General features: G+C 43.8%; 1 protein-coding gene across 2 annotated transcripts in view; it reads left to right on the top strand.

Annotated features, from left to right (window-relative positions):
- The first annotated feature begins 999 nt into the window (after positions 1 to 999).
- ATL2 (atlastin GTPase 2) overlaps positions 1,000 to 18,999 on the top strand; it is a 50,202-nt gene continuing 32,202 nt past the window's right edge. Inside the window, exons 1-3 of one of the 2 annotated variants that reach the window (XM_084623418.1) lie at positions 1,113 to 1,147; positions 11,639 to 12,239; positions 18,598 to 18,866. In XM_084623418.1, the coding sequence (XP_084479544.1) occupies positions 12,113 to 12,239; positions 18,598 to 18,866 (396 nt within the window). In that variant the 5' untranslated portion in view covers positions 1,113 to 1,147; positions 11,639 to 12,112. Of the gene's footprint in view, positions 1,148 to 11,638; positions 12,240 to 18,597; positions 18,867 to 18,999 lie in introns of both variants that reach the window. The other variant, XM_084623419.1, reaches the window with a different exon arrangement.

The raw sequence follows: 18,999 nt of genomic DNA, 5'->3' as shown, positions 1-18,999 counted from the left end.
CATACACACACAAACTCACTCTCCTGCTGGTAATAGCTCATCCAAACTGACCACTCTTCAAGTTAAAATCCAAGTTAAACCAGAACATCTGGGGGGGGGGGTAGGAAAAAACAAGAGGAAACAGGCTACCTTGCATAATGACTTAGCCACTCCAAGTCTCTATTTAAGCCTAAATTAATAGTATCCAATTTGCAAATGAATTCCAATTCAGCAGTTTCTCGCTGGAGTCTGGATTTGAAGTTTTTTTGTTTTAAGATAGCGACCTTCATGTCTGTGATTGCGTGACCAGAGAGATTGAAGTGTTCTCCGACTGGTTTATGAATGTTACAATTCTTGACATCTGATTTGTGTCCATTTATTCTTTTACGTAGAGACTGTCCAGTTTGACCAATGTACATGGCAGAGGGGCATTGCTGGCACATGATGGCATATATCACATTGGTGGATGTGCAGGTGAACGAGCCTCTGATAGTGTGGCTGATGTTATTAGGCCCTGTGATGGTGTCCCCTGAATAGATATGTGGGCACAGTTGGCAACGGGCTTTGTTGCAAGGATAAGTTCCTGGGTTAGTGGTTCTGTTGTGTGGTATGTGGTTGTTGGTGAGTATTTGCTTCAGGTCCAGACTCCTGCACACACCGGCCCTCTAGGGCTCTGCAATGATCATACACCCTTACCCCACCCCCTAGATACTTAAGAACTGCCTAGGGGAAACTGAGGCACCCCCACACTATTCAGAGGAAACATTAAGAAGAGTCCCACTTCGTCACAACATGTCATAATCTTTCATTAAGGATTAATCTTTAAGTCCTGGACACTCCAGGCCAATCCTGCAGGGTTGGCACCCCTAGCTCGGGGGAGGGCCGCCCCAGCGGGCGCTAGGACCCGGCAGCGCCGGCAGCCAGGCGCCCGGCGGGCAGGGAACCCGGCGGCGCTCGGACCCCGCGGGCTCCGGACCGCCCGCCCGGATGGGGCGGAGCCGGCGGCGCAGTTGCCGGGCACGCGCCGCAGCGGGATTGGCGGCGCCGCGCGCTGCCGGCCGATAAAGGTCTCGCGGCGGCGTTTGACGTCACGCGGAGTTAATTTTAAACCCGGACAAGATGGCGGAAGGGGACGCGGCGCGGGGCGGCCAGCGCGCGGGGCCGCCAGGTAACGAGCGGCCGGGCCGGGGCTCCGGGCTCTGCCCCAAGCGCCGGGGGTGGCGGGGCCGGGTGTGGCGGGCTCTGGCGCGCGTCGGGCGGGGCGGGGCGGGCTCTGGCCGGGGCACGAGTGGGGGCCCGCTGGGGGGGGGCGCTCTGGCCGGGGCGCGGCGGGGGCGACTCGGCGCGGGGTGACGGGGGGGGGCGACTCGGCGCGGGGTGACGGGGGGGGCGCTGGCCGGGGCACGGCGGGGGTGGACGGCTCGGCGCGGGGCGGCGGCGGTGGGGGTCCGCTCTGGCCGGGGGGGGCGCGGCGGGGCACGGCGGGGGGGGCTCGGCGCGGGGTGACGGGGGGTCCGCTCTGGCCGGGGCACGGCGGGGGTGGACGGCTCGGCGCGGGGCGGCGGCGGGGGGGGGGCGCGTTGGCCGGGGCGCGGCGGGGGGGGGCGCGTTGGCCGGGGCACGGCGGGGGGGGCGCGGCGGGGGGGGGGCGCGTTGGCCGGGGCGCGGCGGGGGGGGGGCGCGTTGGCCGGGGCGCGGCGGGGGGGGCTCGGTGGGGGGCGCGCTGGCCGGGGGGGCTCGGCGCGGCGGGGGGTGACAGGTTCTCATGAGTGTTTTGGGGGCGCGGCTGCAGGTCGCAGGGCCTGCCCGGCACGTTTTGGGGGGTGGCCGGCAGGGTCTGGCCCGTACACTTGTGGGTCCTGTTGTGTCCCGTGTCGGCGGGTGGGCAGGAAAGCTGCCGCGGGCGGGCGTTGGGAGCCGAGGCCTGTAGCTAGGGAGCCGGTGTCCCGGTGCGATGGGGGCAGTCCCTGTATTCGGGGCTGTGTCTTGCAGAGGCGCCTGTTCCCCTGCCCCCGTCCCCCCCGGTCGCCCTGCCCGTGGTGGCGGCAGCCGGCTGCAGGGAGGAATCCGCTCGCGTTGGAGCGCGGTCCTGGCGGTTCATTTATGCTGTGACCTACTTTTAAGTAGAACAGAAATCCTGAAGTGCCAGTTTTATCCCTTCCAACTCCCTCATTTGTTGCTTCTCAGCTCCTGGCCCTCCGTAGGGAAAGGCTCTTTGAGCTTTGCCCCGCGCAGATGGTTCCTGTAGTGAGTCTGAAACAACCCCTTCAGTGTGTGCATAGAGGGAGTTGGGTGGAAACACTGAATTGAACTGATAACGTTTTAGTGACCTTACCCTATGCTGCAACGTGGTTCTAGCTGGCAGGTGACCTGGGGACCTTGCCTTTGTGTAGGTCATAAGTTATGTGCATAATTGTTGCCAAATCTCTCAGGGAGAATACATTTGTAATACTCTACAACTCTGTAAATAAGCCAAGGCAAAGGATAGCATTTGGACACTATCATGATGGGAAATGCAGAAAACGTAATATAGATAAAAATGTTAAGTCGTGTAAAACCTTAATGACTCAAATTCTAAATGATGGGAGCAACTTATTTTCTCATTCAAATAAAATCAAAACAGCCCTAGTAATATGTAATGTGCTTACTGGTTCTGGTTACAGCACTTAAAGTGGGGTCTGGTTGTGAAATTTTACTGACCAACTGAGAAGAGATCCGATGAAGATAAACTAGACTTTCCTTGCCCCTTTACAAGAATATGCTTGTACTAATATACTGTTTGTCATGGAAGCAGACTTGTACACTGGAGCATCAATGTTCTTGTAGCAAGTCCTCTCTTAATAATGGGACCTACTGTCTTCAAGGGTTTGCTACTTAGACTCCTATATATTTGAGTCTAAGGTCGTACGGTATGGCTCAAGAACAAACCAAACATTTGAGAATGTGACTGTCTGATTTTAGAGCTAGAAAGACAGGCAATGTTTTGCTAAGTCATAGGCTCTTGGAGTTAAAATACAATGTAATATCTTCAGTCAAATGTTGAAGTCTCAGTGCATGTTGGGCATACTTACAACATTTTGTTAATTACACTGTTGCATGATTGGAACACTTAGTTTGAAAACCAGGTGGTTGAATTCAGCATTAACCAAAAGCTGATTGGTAGATACCATATGCTGCCATTGGTTAGCGGTGATACACTTGCTAGTCCACTGGATATGGAGACATCTTGGCAGAAGTAGAAACTGGAACTTACAGATCAGATACTCTGCAAACCTGTTGAAAGGGGGAAATAACCTGAACACTTCCCTTAATTTACAGCTTTTAATGATGTTCTTCCTCATCAAAAATCTGTATTTGTTCAGCAGTAATTCTGTCCTTCAGGGTAAAGTGTGCTGCGTTCAAGAAAATAGGGAGGTGGTGGTCTAAGGAAATACTAGACAAACTCAAACATGATTAACTCCACTAAAAAGTCATACTGACTTAAGGGAATACAGGCCTAAAAGCTCTTAGATGAAATTATTTCAAACTAGAAGTAAAACATTTGCACTGTGGCCAATATCCATGTCTGAAAGCCACCAGTCCTTCAAATACAGATAAGAAGATACAGAATTTCAGAAGACATCTTGGGCCTAAAGTTCAGGGGTATTGAGCACCTACAGCTTCCACTGACTTGGCACTCCTAAGACTCAGGCCCAAGACCTCTCCAGTTAGGAACCCATAATCAAAGGCAACTTCTGAAAACTTTGGCACAAATGTTTCAGTAAAGTTAGTGAAAATGTTACCTCTTCATTGTTTCTACAATAAGATACTGTTGCTGAATACTTAAATAGACTAGTGAAATGCTATTGATCCTCTCTTGCTACCTCACACTTGAGCAAGTTAAAATAACACTTTTAGAATAGGAGACTAGTACTACTGATGTAAGTTGGCCATAGCAGGGGTAAGTGCTGCTAGGTCTTCTCCCTCACATTGCTAATGTTCTTAATGGCAACATCTGAGCTGTTCCAATCATGAAGCTTGCTTGATCATACTGCCAAGTACAATAAAAATGGTGGCAGTGAACTTCTGAAGTACAGACTAGAATTGGAACCAAACTAAATGCATGTTCTTCTCACTTAGCGTAAAACATAACTGAATATTCAGTCTTATATGACAATCACAAATTGCAACCCTTTCACCAGGGTTAGGATAAGAGGAAATAAAAAGTTATGACTGTTCATATCCTTTGTCAAAACACACTATACCATGTCAAAATCTGATTGCTCAGTTCTGAGGAGTCACGGACATAGGACAAACTCCGTACTTAAAGGATACCACCAAAGCTGTTCCAGCTTTGACTGCTCTTGACTGTAGCCCCTCGGGCTAGCTTGCCTTTATTATATTCAGCAGTAAAGCAAAGAACCTACAGTTAGCTGAAGACTTGAGGCCTAATGCATAATCTATAGATCAGGCAAGATGACAGATGTCTTATACTTTAGGTCCCAAGTTAAGATTTCCAGTCACTTAAAAGATTGCATTGTAACAATAAACATGCAGATTTGCTGTGTCCATTTAACAACCTGAACTACTTAGAATGATCTGCAAAAGTTCAAAGGGGCAGTATCAAGTTTAAAATTCAGAGTTTGAAGTGGTTTGCATTCTTGCTTGCATGCGACACTCGGGGTGTGTGTGTGTGTACACAATGTTGCACTGTGCACTTGCAGTTCTCCAACTTGCATGCATTTCATTAAGTCCATCCTGGACCAACATTTTAAACTTGATTTACTAACAGTTTAAGTTATTAAAGATCACGTCTTAATCTTTTCTATTTCTCATTCTTATTGTCCAAGCTGAGTAAAATCCCAGAAATATAGTTCTTGTTTACACCATGCTGCAATTCTTGCAATCCAAATACTGTAGAGGAATTTTGAAATACCTACACTTGTACTAAAATCTTAAACTTAACATGACTTCTAAACATTGCAGTGAAGAAGTCTATTTAGTTTTTTGTGAAAACAAAAAACACTTTTATAAACCAGCATCTGAGTTCAAGCTGTCTGGCAGTGGTGCCTCTTTCCTGTTAAAATGAAAATATTTTACCCTGAGCATTAATGGATCGTTTCCCTCATGTGTTCAGAGCTTTGCCATAGTCCTGCAGTTGAGTGTTGAAGTCAGTGGAACTCTGCATGGGTTTGCCCATGTGAATCCAATTGCAGTATTGGAACTTATGCTAGTCACATGAATACTAGAGCAAACTAATCTGTTCTAAGGAATGGTCGTCTTTTATGGATAAAAGCAGGTTAATGATATTGAAGAACAGTCTTTCAGTTCATTTGTCATGTGGTACTCTGAAAGGAGTACGGGTATCTGTACAAATAGAAATAACTCAGCTATAGTACTTGGCAACTAATTTCACAGGAAATGTTTTTGAGTACTTATCTAGGGAATCAGTAGGTGATCATATCATGCTTCAGCTGTAAGACTTCCCTAATATTACTCTTCTTTAATAATAATTTCCTGTAAAGCTAAATGATTAACACTACACAGGTCTGTGAGTTTAAAGCTATGGAAGATCTTGGGGGTTTTCAGAAAGCCCCCAATATGTTTAACTATATTGATTTTTTAAAAAGATGTTCAAAATAAAATCAGAAAGTTGTGTTTGCACTGTGTAAACTGGAAGTTTGCCTCATGCAATGGCATGCAGATTGGGCCAGTCACATTTCTAATATCTGGTAGCTATCTGCAGTATCTTAAAGGGACCTGCAACTCAAACTTCTTGAAATATACTAACTTTAAAAAGTTTCCCATGTCTGATAGATTTGAGGCATACTGTTTAAAGGGCACTATTTACATAAGTTTAAAAAAAATTCGGGCAACAAGGGAGGAAACTGACTGCAAGGGGCACAGGGAAACTGACTTCATACAGTGCTTTTGTGCACAAAGTAAATAGGCTGGTTTTTTTGCTTTCAATTACCGTAATCTTGGCTATTAAATCCTACTAGTCAGTAAAAACAAACCCCATTATTTTCAATTGGTATTCCTTTGGCATTGGTCCTATAAATGCTTATATGAAGTGGTCCATGCAGCACTCCCACTGTGTGATCCTTGCTTTCATTCTGTGGACCACCAGAAAGTGCCAGAGACCACAACTTGTTCATAAATGATCTGGAGAAAGAGGTAAACGGTGAGGTGGCAAAGTTTGCAGATGATACTAAGCTGCTCAAGATAGTTAGGACCAAAGCAGACTGTGAAGAACTTCAAAAAGATCTAACAAAATTAAGTGATTGGGCAACAAAATGGCAAATGAAATTTAATGTGGATAAATGTCAAGTAATGCACATTGGAAAAAATAACCCCAACTATACATACAATATGATGGGGGCTAATTTAGCTACAACTAATCAGGAGAAAGATCTTGGAGTCATCGTGGATAGTTCTCTGAAGACGTCCACACAGTGTGCAGCGGCAGTCAAAAAAGCAAACGGGATGTTAGGAATCATTTAAAAAAAGGGATAGAGAATAAGACGGAGAATATCTTATTGCCCTTATATAAATTCATGGTAGTCCACATCTTGAATACTGCATACGGATGTGGTCCCCTCATCTCAAAAAGGATATACTGGCATTAGAAAAGGTTCCGAAAAGGGCAACTAAAATGATTAGGGGTTTGGAACGGGCCCCATATGAGGGGAGATTAGAGGCAAGCTTGGAAAAGAGGAGACCAAGATTTCAGCTTGAAAAAGAGGAGACCAAGGGGGGATATGATAGAGGTCTATAAAATCATGAGTGGTGTGGCGAAAGTGAATAATGAAAAGTTATTGACTTGTTCCCATAATATAAGAACTAGGGGCCACCAAATGAAATGAATGGGCAGCAGGTTTAAAACAAATAAAAGGGATTTCTTCTTTACTCAGTGCACAGTCAACCTGTGGAACTCCTTGCCTGAGGAGGTTGTGAAGGCTAGGACTATAACAGGATTTAAAAGAGAACTAGATAAACTCATGGAGGTTAAGTCCATTAATGGCTATTAGCCAGGATGGGTAAGGAATGGTGTCCCTAGCCTCTGTTTGTCAGAGGGTGGAGAGGGATGGCAGGAGAGAGATCACTTGATCATTACCTGTTAGGTTCACTCCCTCTGGGGCACCTGGCATTGGCCACTGTCGGCAGACAGGATACTGGGCTGGATGGACCTTTGGTCTGACCCAGTATGGCCATTCTTATGTTCTTTAACCATTGTCTTGAGGAACTTTTCAAGTTCAAGTGCAAACCATGATAGCTGTCATGTGCCTAGCAGAGAAATTTAGACTATCATTATTTTACCACTGCGTACAGCCAGGTTTGTGTAGCATATAGTTATCAGTTTTTTTCAGTGGACCGATCACATTTTAGTACTAATTTCCTGTGAAATCCTGGATTGGCAAAAAAGTCAATTCAAAAGCAAGTATTTCATAAGACTAGCTGTAATATATATCTGTTTATTAAACTGACATCTGGGAAACGGAAACTCTTTCAAATAGTGGGTAGATGCAGGTAGTCAAGTTAATTTGAGCTGGATGTAACACACCACTCAGTGGGCCACACATAGGGAGATTGATGAACATGCCACAGTTTTAGTATAGCTGGGTCGTCTAGCTCACTCAGTAGAGGCATATTCTTTTAGAACTGGAGGTCCCAGGTTTGATACATGCTGCCGATGACCCACCCAGAGGTGCAGTGTTAGAGACAACAAACTGCCTGAAAGTTCTCCAAACAGAAAGCTAGCCTCCTCAACTTCAAAGTCAACATTTCCTGTTAATGCCCAAAGTTTTTGTATGGGTTGTCTGTCTGAAATTTGTCAGTGCTCATGGGAATGTGTAGTTATACCTTTGAAACTGGACTAAAACAAGATTCTCTCCGAAAATACATTAAAAATGCAGTTGACCCTCCCACTAATCAATCTCAGATCAAATATTCTGAAGTGCTTGTGTATCCCTGTATCCTCTCTCAGTATTGGCTAGTGGTTAGCTGCTATTTAGGGATGGGTAAAAATTAAACAATCAAGACTGTTAAGCTATTCAGAAGCTAAGGGGCGGTCCTACAAAGAGTAGTTGGGGGAAAGAGTATTTTCTTTCTGCAGCTCACTCGCTAGCAGTAAGTAATTTGGTAGTCATGAGCAGACACTAGAAAACTGAACATGTAAAGTGCTATGTAAGTGCATTATTTGCATCTGCAAAATGCCTCACAAAAACTAATCCTGTGGGGAATGTAAATACGATCTCCATATTATAGTTCAGGGTATTTAGATTGGGGATTGGAGATGGTTTTGGTGACTTATTCCAGGCTACACATGGAGTCATAGGAAGGGACTTAAATTGTAACTTTTGCATTTTTTGGCATGTCTTGCTCATGGCTTGCTCTCTGAAAGAGGAATATTTTGCTGTTTTCTCCTTGTTGGATGCAGGCTTCTTCCCTCCCAATCTCTTGATATCTTTCCTTTTCTCTAGCTGTTCTCTCTTTAACAACTTCAGTTTCATATTTTATCTTCTGACCAGAGAGTGAGCACATGGTTGCTTTAATTGCTGTTGCACAACTGACCTGGAATGTAGCACTACTGTATGGCAAGATGGAACATGCACATTACCACTGATCTCCATGGATTGCTCTTCAAGAACTGGAATGAAAACCAGACTCTGAAATTCAGCCTGAGCATGCAACTTTTTTTTCTTGCATGTTTGCACAAATAAAAATCCACAGATCTACGAAATAGGTTTCAAAGTGTGGGCATAGACACAGATATAAATCAGAACTAGCACATAATTATTCAAGCATAACTGGGTTAAAAAAAGAACTAGATAAGTGATGATCTATGCTTAATGAAGTGACTAGTCACCAAGATGGTCAGGGACATGACTCCATGCTCCAGGTGTCCCTAAGCTTCCAACTGCCAGAAGCTGCGACTGGATGAAGGGATGGATCATTCGAAATTGCCCTGTTCTGTTCATTCCCTCTGAAGCATTGGGCACTGTCAGAAGATAGGATACTGAACTAGATGGACCACTGCTCTGACCAATATGGTTGTTCTTATGTTAAGTCTTACTCTTGCAAAACTGTAAGTGAAATCAGAATCAGGCCCCAAAACATCTTCAATAAAGCTGCAGTCACACACTAAGATGGAAGGAAAAAGTAGATTAACATAACCTTGTCTATATTATAACAATCCACATTGTATAAACAACTTCTTATTGATATCAGGAAAATATTTAACATGTATGTTGGTGCAGTTTGTACTGCATGACTACCAGTAAAATGAAACCTCATTTTCAGTCAAACTGTAAAAAGTGTGTGGAAAATCCTATTGTAGAAATAATGTTGACTGCCTGTTCTGCGATACAGGGTCTATATTTTTACATTGCACGCTCCCAGGAAAGTTGTTCTCACTCAGTGATACAGTTCAGTTTGGGATAAAGAAGGTGTGGCGTGAAGTGCAGTTATTTTAACCTAGTACATAAGCCAAATCTTGTTAGTGCCCCCTCCAAACTCCTGAGGGGCTGGCTTGTACCACTTACGTCTCGTAACTTCTTTCTTGAGAGTAGGTAAAAAGATAGGAGGAGGAGCCCCTTTTCTTTCTCTACTTCTTGCTTTTGGCTGTTGCTTTCCTGAATCTTTTTAGGGTATGTCTACGCTGGCAGAGTTAGTGCCGGCAGTTACAGCGCCGCTCAGAGTGCTGAAAGGAAACCGCTGTTGTGTGTTCACACTGTCAGCTGCCTGCACAATAGCATGTTCACACTTGCAGCAGTATTCGGAACGGTGCACTCTGGGCAGCTATCCCACAGAGCATCTCTTCTGCTGCTGCTAGGAGCTGTGGGAAGGCAGAAGGAGTCACGGGGCGTCCTGGGTCCTGTCCCATCCCAATGGCCTATGATGCATTGCTTTGCATCCCAGCAATCCTTGTGTTTCTGTATACATTTGGTGCCATCTTTCAGTGGTTTGTGTACTGTGCACTCTGTGTCTTCGGTCTGCAGGAATGGATCCTGCACTGTTGACCAATATGCTGCTCACTGTAACACGTCACGAGTAGCAGTGGAGTTATTCTTTTAACTACAAAGGCAAGCGGAGTGCAATATTGATCTCGCCACACATGGAAGGTACGACATGAGATTGCTTGTGGCATTCACGGAGGTGCTAACCGCAGTGTAACGCCACTTTTGGTCTCAGGAAACAAGCACTGAGAGGAGATCACATCGTCCTGCACCTCTGGGATGACAAGCAGTGGCTGCAGAAACTTTCAGATGAGGAAAGCCACATTCATGGGACTGTGGGATAAGCTTGCCCCAGCCCTGCAGTGCAAGGACATGAGAATGAGAGCTACCCTGTTGTTGGAAAAGCACGTGGCGATTGCACTGTGGAAACTGGCTACTCCAGACTGCTTCCAATAGATCGCTAACCAGTTCGGAGTGGGAAAGTCAACCATTGGACTCATGTTGACGGAAGTGTGCAGGGCCATTAATTGCATCCTGCTCTGAAAGACTATGACTCTGGACAACATGCGTGACATTGTGGATGGCTTTGCACAAATAGGCTTCCCTAACTGTGGAGGGGCAATAGACGGTATGCATATTCCAATTCTGGCACCAGGCCACCTAGCCACAGAGTACATTAATTGCAAGAGGTATTTCTCAATGGTTCTCTAGGTGCTTGTGGATCACTGTGGGCATTTCACGGACATTGACGCAGGCTAGTCCGGAAAGGCGCATGACTTATGCATCTTTCGGAACACTGTCCTGTTCAAGAAGCTGCAAGCAGGGACTTTCTTCCTGGACGAGAAGGTCACTGTAGTGGCAGTCAAAATGCCCATTGTGATCCTGGGAGACCCTGCCTACCCCCTAGTGCCATGGCTTATGAAGCCATACATGGGGCACCTTGACAGCAACAAGGAGCGGTTCCTCAACAGGCTGAGCAAGTGCAGAATGGCTGTTGAGTGGGCTTTTGGCCATTTAAAGGCCTGCTGGCACTGTCTGTATGGGAGGCTGGACCTGGCTGATTACAGTATTCATATGCTTATAGCCGTGTGCTATATGCTCCATAATATTTGTGAAGGGAAAGGTGAAAGCTTTGCTCAGCACCTGGAGGCTGAATTTGGACAGCCAGAGACCAGAGTTATTAGAGGGGCACAGTGTGGTACCATAAGGATCAGGGATGCCTTGAGTCAGTGATTTGAAGTTGAAAGCCACTAATATTTGTTGCTATGCTCGGGAGTGCAGTGCTTGTAATGCTCGGAGGTGATAGTGATTGGTGCAGACAATGCACTATGAAGGTGTAAGAAAATTACCTGTTTGCTTTCAGTAAGGGAATAACGATTGCTTTCAAACCAAAACAACTTTATTAAACTACTGGATTGGGGAGAGAAACAATAAAACATATCTGCACTGAGGGGGAAGGGAGGGTCGCAAGAGGAGGTGAGGTCCTGGGATGGTTAAAGATTCGTGTATGTCCAGGTATCCTATCAAACCTTGTCCTTTGGAGTACAGTGCAGCGGGTACTATACTTCAGCAGGGCTAAACTGCAGAGGGATGGGTGTTGATTGCAGTGGGTACTGGGAGTCTGCAGGACTGGACTGTGATGGGGGCAGGAGTGGCTCTTGGGGAGAGCCAGCACTGTAGGGGGTGGCTTATAATCATCCCTGTCCCCACATTTTCCACAGGCTGTGTTCATTATGGAAGATATCTCGCTGCTGAGGGTGAGCGAGGGAATCAAGGGAGGTTCTTCTCCAAGACTGCAGCTTCCTTATGTGTCTTGCCTCTGTGCAGCAATGGTGTCATGCAGATTCCTGTGAAGTAAGGGAGTCAGTCAACACCCTGTTCCGCTGCTCAGACTAGGCATGTGGTGGTACGCACATCATACAGACACAAGCCTGCTTTCTGCAACCCTGCGGCCCCCAACAACTCGCTTCAGCAATTCCCAAAATCAAACCCACTTACCAGGGGGCCTCCGTTTGCACTTCACCAAGATCCAACAGCTGTGACTGGCTAGGCTCCTCTGGGGTAGAAAAGAGCACTAAGTGGCTGCATGCATCTCTGACCTCCAAGTCATCTTCTGCCTCTGTGTCCCCGTCCACAACCTTGTCCAAGATTTCCTCCTCCTGGCTCAGTCCATTCTCGGCTGGGCATGTGAGCCAATGGAGTATCCACAGGGGCCTTCGCAGTGGAAGTGGGCTTGCCACCAGGTATTGCGTCCAGCTCTTTGTAGAACTCGCAGCTCATGGGCACAGCACCAGAGCGGCGGTTTGCCTCCTGCGCTTTGTGGTAGGTGTTCTGCAGCTCCTTTACTTTGACCCTGCACTGCAGTGTGTCCTGGTCATGGCCCCTTTGTCATGCATTGTGAAATCTGTCTGTAGGTATCATAATTCCTATGGGTGGAGCATAGCTGGGACTGGACAGCTTCCTCTCCCCAAATGCTGCTGATGTCCAGCAGCCCAGCATTACCCCAACATGGGGATCGCCTGGTGCATGGAGCAGGCATGGTCTGCTGTAAAGATGCACTGAAACCACTGCACAAGTCACCAAGCAAACAAGAAGGGGACTTTCAAAATTCCCAAGGAATATACGGGGTGGGGATTATTGAGGGCAGTGCAGTAGAATTCAAACTGATGACCAGAGAGAGGCAAGAAAAGGCAGTGGGGGACACCTCCTGGAGGCTGATAGCAGCTCTGTAATCGACCAGGGTGTCTACACTGGCACTGTGGTGCTGTACTCCCGGCGCAGAAAGCTCTACGCCTCTCGTCGGGGTGGGTTTTTTACAGCACTGCAACTGCACAGTTTCTGTGCACTCAGTGGCGTGGCCGTGTGCTCAACTCGGGAGTTACAATGCAGCAGACTGCTTTACTGCGCAGAAACTTGCCAGGGTAGACAAGGCCTGAATGTGGTTTGATTTGAGATCCCTTTGGTTTAGGAGTTAATTAGGAACAGAAGCATACTGGCCACAGCACAGAGGACTGACAACTTGTGGAAACTCACAGTATCCGTTTCAGGTGAGGAGCAGGCAGTGGAAGCAGGTGAATTTCTAAACAGCTAAGATCCTGTTTAAATGCATATATCCTGACTTCCTGCAAATACACAGAATGGCACTGAGAATTTCAGCTGCAAAGCCTGCCATGTAGTGTTGGTGGCTGTTGTGATCAAATATCTTCTATTTAAAAGAGAGAGAACTTTTCCTCAACATTTTCCTTAAAATGTAAGCATACAAAATACACTTATATTACTTTACTGAGCTATTAAGAAGAGTTCTTGTTAATTGTTCATGTATAAAGTAACACTTAATGCTAAATATTATATTTCCATGCCATTAGCTTTAACGAGGTACTTCGTCTTATCACTGTTACTATTCTGTTGGTTGGAAGTGGAACTTCAATTAAAATTTATCAAGTTGGGACCTTATTTCATGTTGGCTGTGTTATGTGCCCTATGTTCTTATAGTCCGTTGTGGGGTTTGTAAGACTTGGGTGTCTCATCTACATTAAAAAGACCACCCTGGAAGTGGTTCTGTTTGGGAAACCTGTGCAGTTAATGAAATCTATTGGGTTCAAGTAAAATACAAAATATTTAAAAGCAAGTATTGTCTCTAAATGCTAACAGGCTTTTAAACCTTAATTCTAGAAAGGTAGAGCTTCCTTACATGTGTTACGTAATCTTATTACAAATTTATAGCTTTACTTCTAAGATGTACATTTTTGTAAAAGTGCAAAGTTCCTAGAGCTTCATGCAAGAAATCTGCTAGTACTAAAAGTACTGTAGAAATAAGTAGTAATTGTGTGGGTCAGCTGCTGAATCCTTATCACATGGCACATTCCTAAAGGTTTAACAGTGAAGAAAAGAATCTTCTAGTATAAACTGAGGTTAATGGTATTATACATGGAAGTTGAACTAATCTTAATAGCAGTATTTCAAGATCAACTATAAAAACGGGCAAACAGTACTTCATGGACAAAACTTAGAGAATGGAAATGGAGACATCTGTGGAGCATTCAGACACTACACAGGAATCTTGATTTTATGAAAAAATGATGTATGGAGTGTGAAGAGGATTTAACTTGGCTCATCTAATAGAATGTGAATAAGCAAGAATAACATGCCATTTAAGTACTTTGCATTGCAGGCATAACATTCTTTTGGTCCTTTTTGTTAACCAAATATCCTACTAGACTATTCTGTAGTACAAAATACATGACTAGCTTCCCATTTTATAGAGCATTAGAACTGGCTAGATGTGGAGTTCAAAAAGTAAAAAGTAATCCATTATTGTACTTGCTTGGGGTCTTTGTGTCAGCTCTGTGACTGTAATGTTTGTGTTTTACACAGCAACAGGGAAGAAATGTCTAAAAAAGACCCACACAAACTGAGGAAACTGAGAATACACTTTTAGGTGCCCAAAATAAACTGGGGGGGAAGCTTCCATGTATTGGTTATAGTGATATTAAGGTCCTATAATAATAGGTTAGTAAATCTTCAGACAGAAGCATGATTAAGGCGACTGTCCCTTCAAATGAAAACAAGGTTTTAAAGACTATAAAGGGCAATGATAAAGGGTTGCTGTGTGTATATGATCACTGTGTAGAAAAGTGAAGGTCAGTAATAATTATAGCAATATTGGATTAGTATTTCAAACTCACCTGGTTGATGAAAGAGGGAAACAGTCAGCTCCCTCCTGTCTTCCTTTCATAATCCTTGCCATCTTGTCATTCTCTTCCACATTATTCATCCTTTAAAAAGGGTGTTAGAAGGCAAGTCTACACTTAAAATGCTGCAGCAGCGCAGCTGCACTTGTCCAGCTGCAATTTTGTAGCGTTTCAGTGAAGATGCTACTACGCCAATGGGAAAACTTCTCCCGTTGGTGTCGTGTTAATCCACCTCCACAAGAAGCACTAGCTGTGTCGACCGGAGAAGTCCTCCTGTTGACATAGCGCTATGTACACTGGGAGTTAGGTCTGTATAACTGTGTAGATTTTTCCACACACCTGAGTGACATAGTTATACTGACATAAGTTACTAGTGTAGACCAAGCCTAACAGAAATACACATTGTATGTAGACATAAATTGTATTAGTGCCATCCATGCCACCAACTGGTTACAAAGTTCATTTAAATTGTAGTGTAAACAGGACCTAATGGAGTGAAACTGACATGATCCTGGAGAACTTCAATACCTTTATGATGAAGAAATGCTTCATGCAGGAGCAGCATAAGAATTTTTCTTTGTTCTCATGTGGGGAAGGTGTAGGGGACCCAGGGAAAGGAAATTTGCTTGTTTGGCTGCAATTCTCTCTATCTTGAGTAGTCCTCTGGGAGGCCAGATTGATTTAAATCACCAAGTGGAAAGCCTCGATTTAAATAAACTTTAATCAGCTTTTCCATTTGTACTTCAGTTCTCTTCTAAAGAAAGGTGCATTCTCATTGGATGATATAACTATTAAAACACTGATTTACAACTAAATAGCCTTTATGCTAGATTTGGTACTTCTTTTTACTACCTAGGAGGATACTCTATAACGATATACATTCATTTAAGCAGTTATATAATTTAACATTTTCAGATTCTTAAATGTACATTTTTAGTATGGTAGAAAGTGGTGAATGAGATATTGCTCACTTACTAGATATTTAACTTTTTGCCATGAATTGTCAAGCTGTGTTAAGATGGTAACTGTGTAATTAAATTCCAAACAGCATATAAAACTTATTTTTATTTAACAAAACAACCTTAAATGTTATGGATATAGAAACTTCTCTTATCAAAGTGTTCCACATGTACAACTAAATGATTTATTAAACAGGAGGATTAACTGTATTCCATTAATTAAACTGATTATTTCAGCTTAGCCAAGGAAATTTTTCGAATACACCTGAGTAAAATGACTGGAACTTACGTTCCTACTCATCTAAGTCTTTTGAAAATGAGACAGTCTCCCAAGTGACTTAGGCTGACCTACTGTGCCATATTTATAAAGCTTGACCTCAAAAGTTAGATGTTTTCCCCCATTCTTTCATTAGATAGAAAGCAGCCTTTACCTCATTTTTTGATGAGACTCAGGGATTCAAGAAAAAAATGTAATAAATCAAAATATCTAATTTAAATAAAAATCATTAACTTGTATTCACCCTGTCCTCTGCTGTTACTGGAAGAACTTGTGCTGTTCCTTCCTACACATAGCTTTCTCCTCCTCGTCTAGCAAAAGTTAACCTGGTAGTTTCACTAACATTGTTTCCCACAACCAGTTAAAATTTAACATTCATCTTTGTCTAGGAAAAATCAGGATGATCAGCTTTTCCTGTTGGACAATCAAATACAGAACCCAAGTTGGCCTTGGAGAAGTAACAAATTTCAATACAATCCCAGTTTGATAATGCATGCTATTAAATCTACTTCAGCATACAAGAAGTTGGTTGCCTGAGGTTTGGACAAGTTCTGCTTGCCTTCCCAATGTGTATGTGCTTTATGGGATCTGACCATTTCTGGAGGCAGTAAACAAGACTCCTTTGGGGACAGGGGAACTTGAGATGCTGCATTTTTTCTTCCTCATTCACATGTCTTAACTTACCATAATATTTCCCAGAACAGCATCATGCAGCTTGGCACTGTCCTGGTAGATCTCATTTTGCTGTTGCTGCTGGGGTCTTGCTATGTGTGGAAGTCCTGTGCTAATAAAAGTCCTCTAGGTGAGAAGGAAGAGAAACTTTAAGTTTGTCTCTGTCTCCTCCTTTCCCACCCCCAACCCTAAAAAAAACCAAACCAAACTTTCCTCTTCAGTGTAGTAGATGAACATAATTGTCTCAGGGGCTTGATCCATAGTGTGTCCCCAAAACAGGAAGTGCATAGTGAAATATGACTGGGTTTGTGTCACATTTCATGCCACTACAGTCTTTGCAGTTACTTACTGCAGCATTTTTCCAAGGCCCAACTTGTGTGGAAGCAAACTGCTGAATATATTGGGGTGGGGAGGAGTGTAAACTTTTTGCCACCTATCCTGCAGTAATGTACTGCCTGCAGAAAAGTCTTCTGCATTTCCTCTTCAATTAAACACACAACAAAACACTAGCTTTCCAATATTTCCATTTAATGGGAAAGACTCTTCCTTTGCCCTTTTATATAAACCTTTCCATAAACAGACCTTTGATTTCTTTTGGCTATCTAAGATTAGATAGACCTATGGTCTAATTAGCTGTGACACTTCTTGGGTTTCTTGGTCACCAGAATATCTTCTCTCTCCCCATTCCCTTGTAGCCATGCAGCTTCAGGTCCTTTGCCTTTTTATGGTTTCATATAACCAATCCAGAATTAACAAACATAAGAAACAGAAATTCTGTAATTAGAAAGGGATGGGGGGGGGGGGAGGCGCAGCATTAAATATTCATTTCCCCCTCATTCCTGTTGGATATCCAAACAAGTCTTTGGAACTTAACTCATCCGCCCTATTTATAGCAGAAATATTCAAAACACTTAATTATTTCTGGCCTTAAAATGAGCTGCTTGGCAGCATTTGCGAGTCGGCAGTAGGAAGGCAGCGGCGCCATGGCTTTCGTGCGACTCTTGCTGTGAATTTACAAAATGAGGCCACTGGAAAAAAGGGCAGATAGCAATTGTTTTTTAAAAAAAATATTTTATCACTTAGGGTAGCAGCACTGTCTCATAACTGAACTATGAATTATTTGTCTAGATATTGTAAATGTGCTTATAAATTAACTAAAGGAAAGTAAATTTTATTTGCATCTGACCCTTAAGGGAACTTGTAACTCTCTATTAAAATTTCACACATGCCTACACTTTCTCTATTCAGTTCACTACCCCAAAACACTAACCACACTCAGGCCTCTCTCGCTAGAGAAAGGGGAGAGACTAAAAAATGCCGGTCCTTTAGCGGGGTGAAAAGGTCTGACAGGAGCCTTAAAAATTAAATTATGCTTCTTCACACTGTACAAGACTCAACAAGAACTAGCTTGGAATCTTAGCTCAAACTTTACATCCAAAAGCTCAAATAATAAACTTTCTGATCATAATAAACTTCCCTTTAAAAGGGGCCACTATAAACTTTAAAACAGACTTGTCTGAAATTTTGGTACCTAGTGTGCTTACAAGCAAAACCCATGATTACTATGACTGGAAAGTGTCAGAAGGGTAGCCGTGCTAGTCTGGATCTGTAAAAGCATCAAAAAGTCCTGTGGCACCTTCATAGACTAGGCTCCAATAAGTCTGTTAGTCTATAAGGTGCCACAGGACTTGTTCCCGCTATGACTGGAAAGTTATCGAGACAAAATTCCCCAGTTTTTTCAGTTGACTGTGCATGTGATAGCATTTTGTGTACTCCCTTCCAGATTCTCCTGTATCAGTCTTTCCCTTATAAATATCCACATAGGAGTCATCAGATTAGTCATGGCAAAAGTATATGTGCAGTGTTGTAGCCATGTTGGTTCCAGGGTATTAGAGAGACAAGGTGGGTGGGGAAATATCCTTTATTGGACTAACTTCTCTTAGTGAGAGACAAGCTTTTGAGCTACAGAGTTCGTCAGGTCTGGCAAAAGTATGTGACCTGTAATTTCATTATCAGAATTCAGAAAAGTGTTATATGTTTAGCTTGATTCACTAATTGTCTTTTCAAATGTTAATCTCTAGATAAGAGTTTTGAGGAGGATCCCCTGGTAGACTCTGATGCCCTGGTCGACTTGGAAGATGAAGCAGATTTGAAGACGCCTTGCCCTATACAAATTGTTCTTGCGCATGAAGATGACCATAACTTTGAACTTGATGAAGAGGCGTTGGAGAACATTTTGCTTCAGGAACACATAAAAGATCTCAATATAGTAGTTGTCTCTGTAGCAGGGGCTTTCCGCAAAGGGAAATCATTTCTACTGGACTTCATGCTTAGATATATGTACAACAAGGTGAGTAGTTGAAGGCTGTTCCTGCAGGAATAAATAAGATACCACCTAATTTGCTAGCTCTCTGCTTTGGCGACCTTGTTTATATACCATACTCTTTTTTAAAAAAAAAAAACAAAAAAACAGTAAACCATCA

The sequence above is a fragment of the Lepidochelys olivacea genome, assembly GCF_965140295.1.
Source record: "Lepidochelys olivacea isolate rLepOli2 genome assembly, chromosome: 3".
NCBI classification, from domain to species: domain Eukaryota; kingdom Metazoa; phylum Chordata; order Testudines; family Cheloniidae; genus Lepidochelys; species Lepidochelys olivacea.
This window is presented reverse-complemented; position numbering and strand designations above follow the sequence as displayed.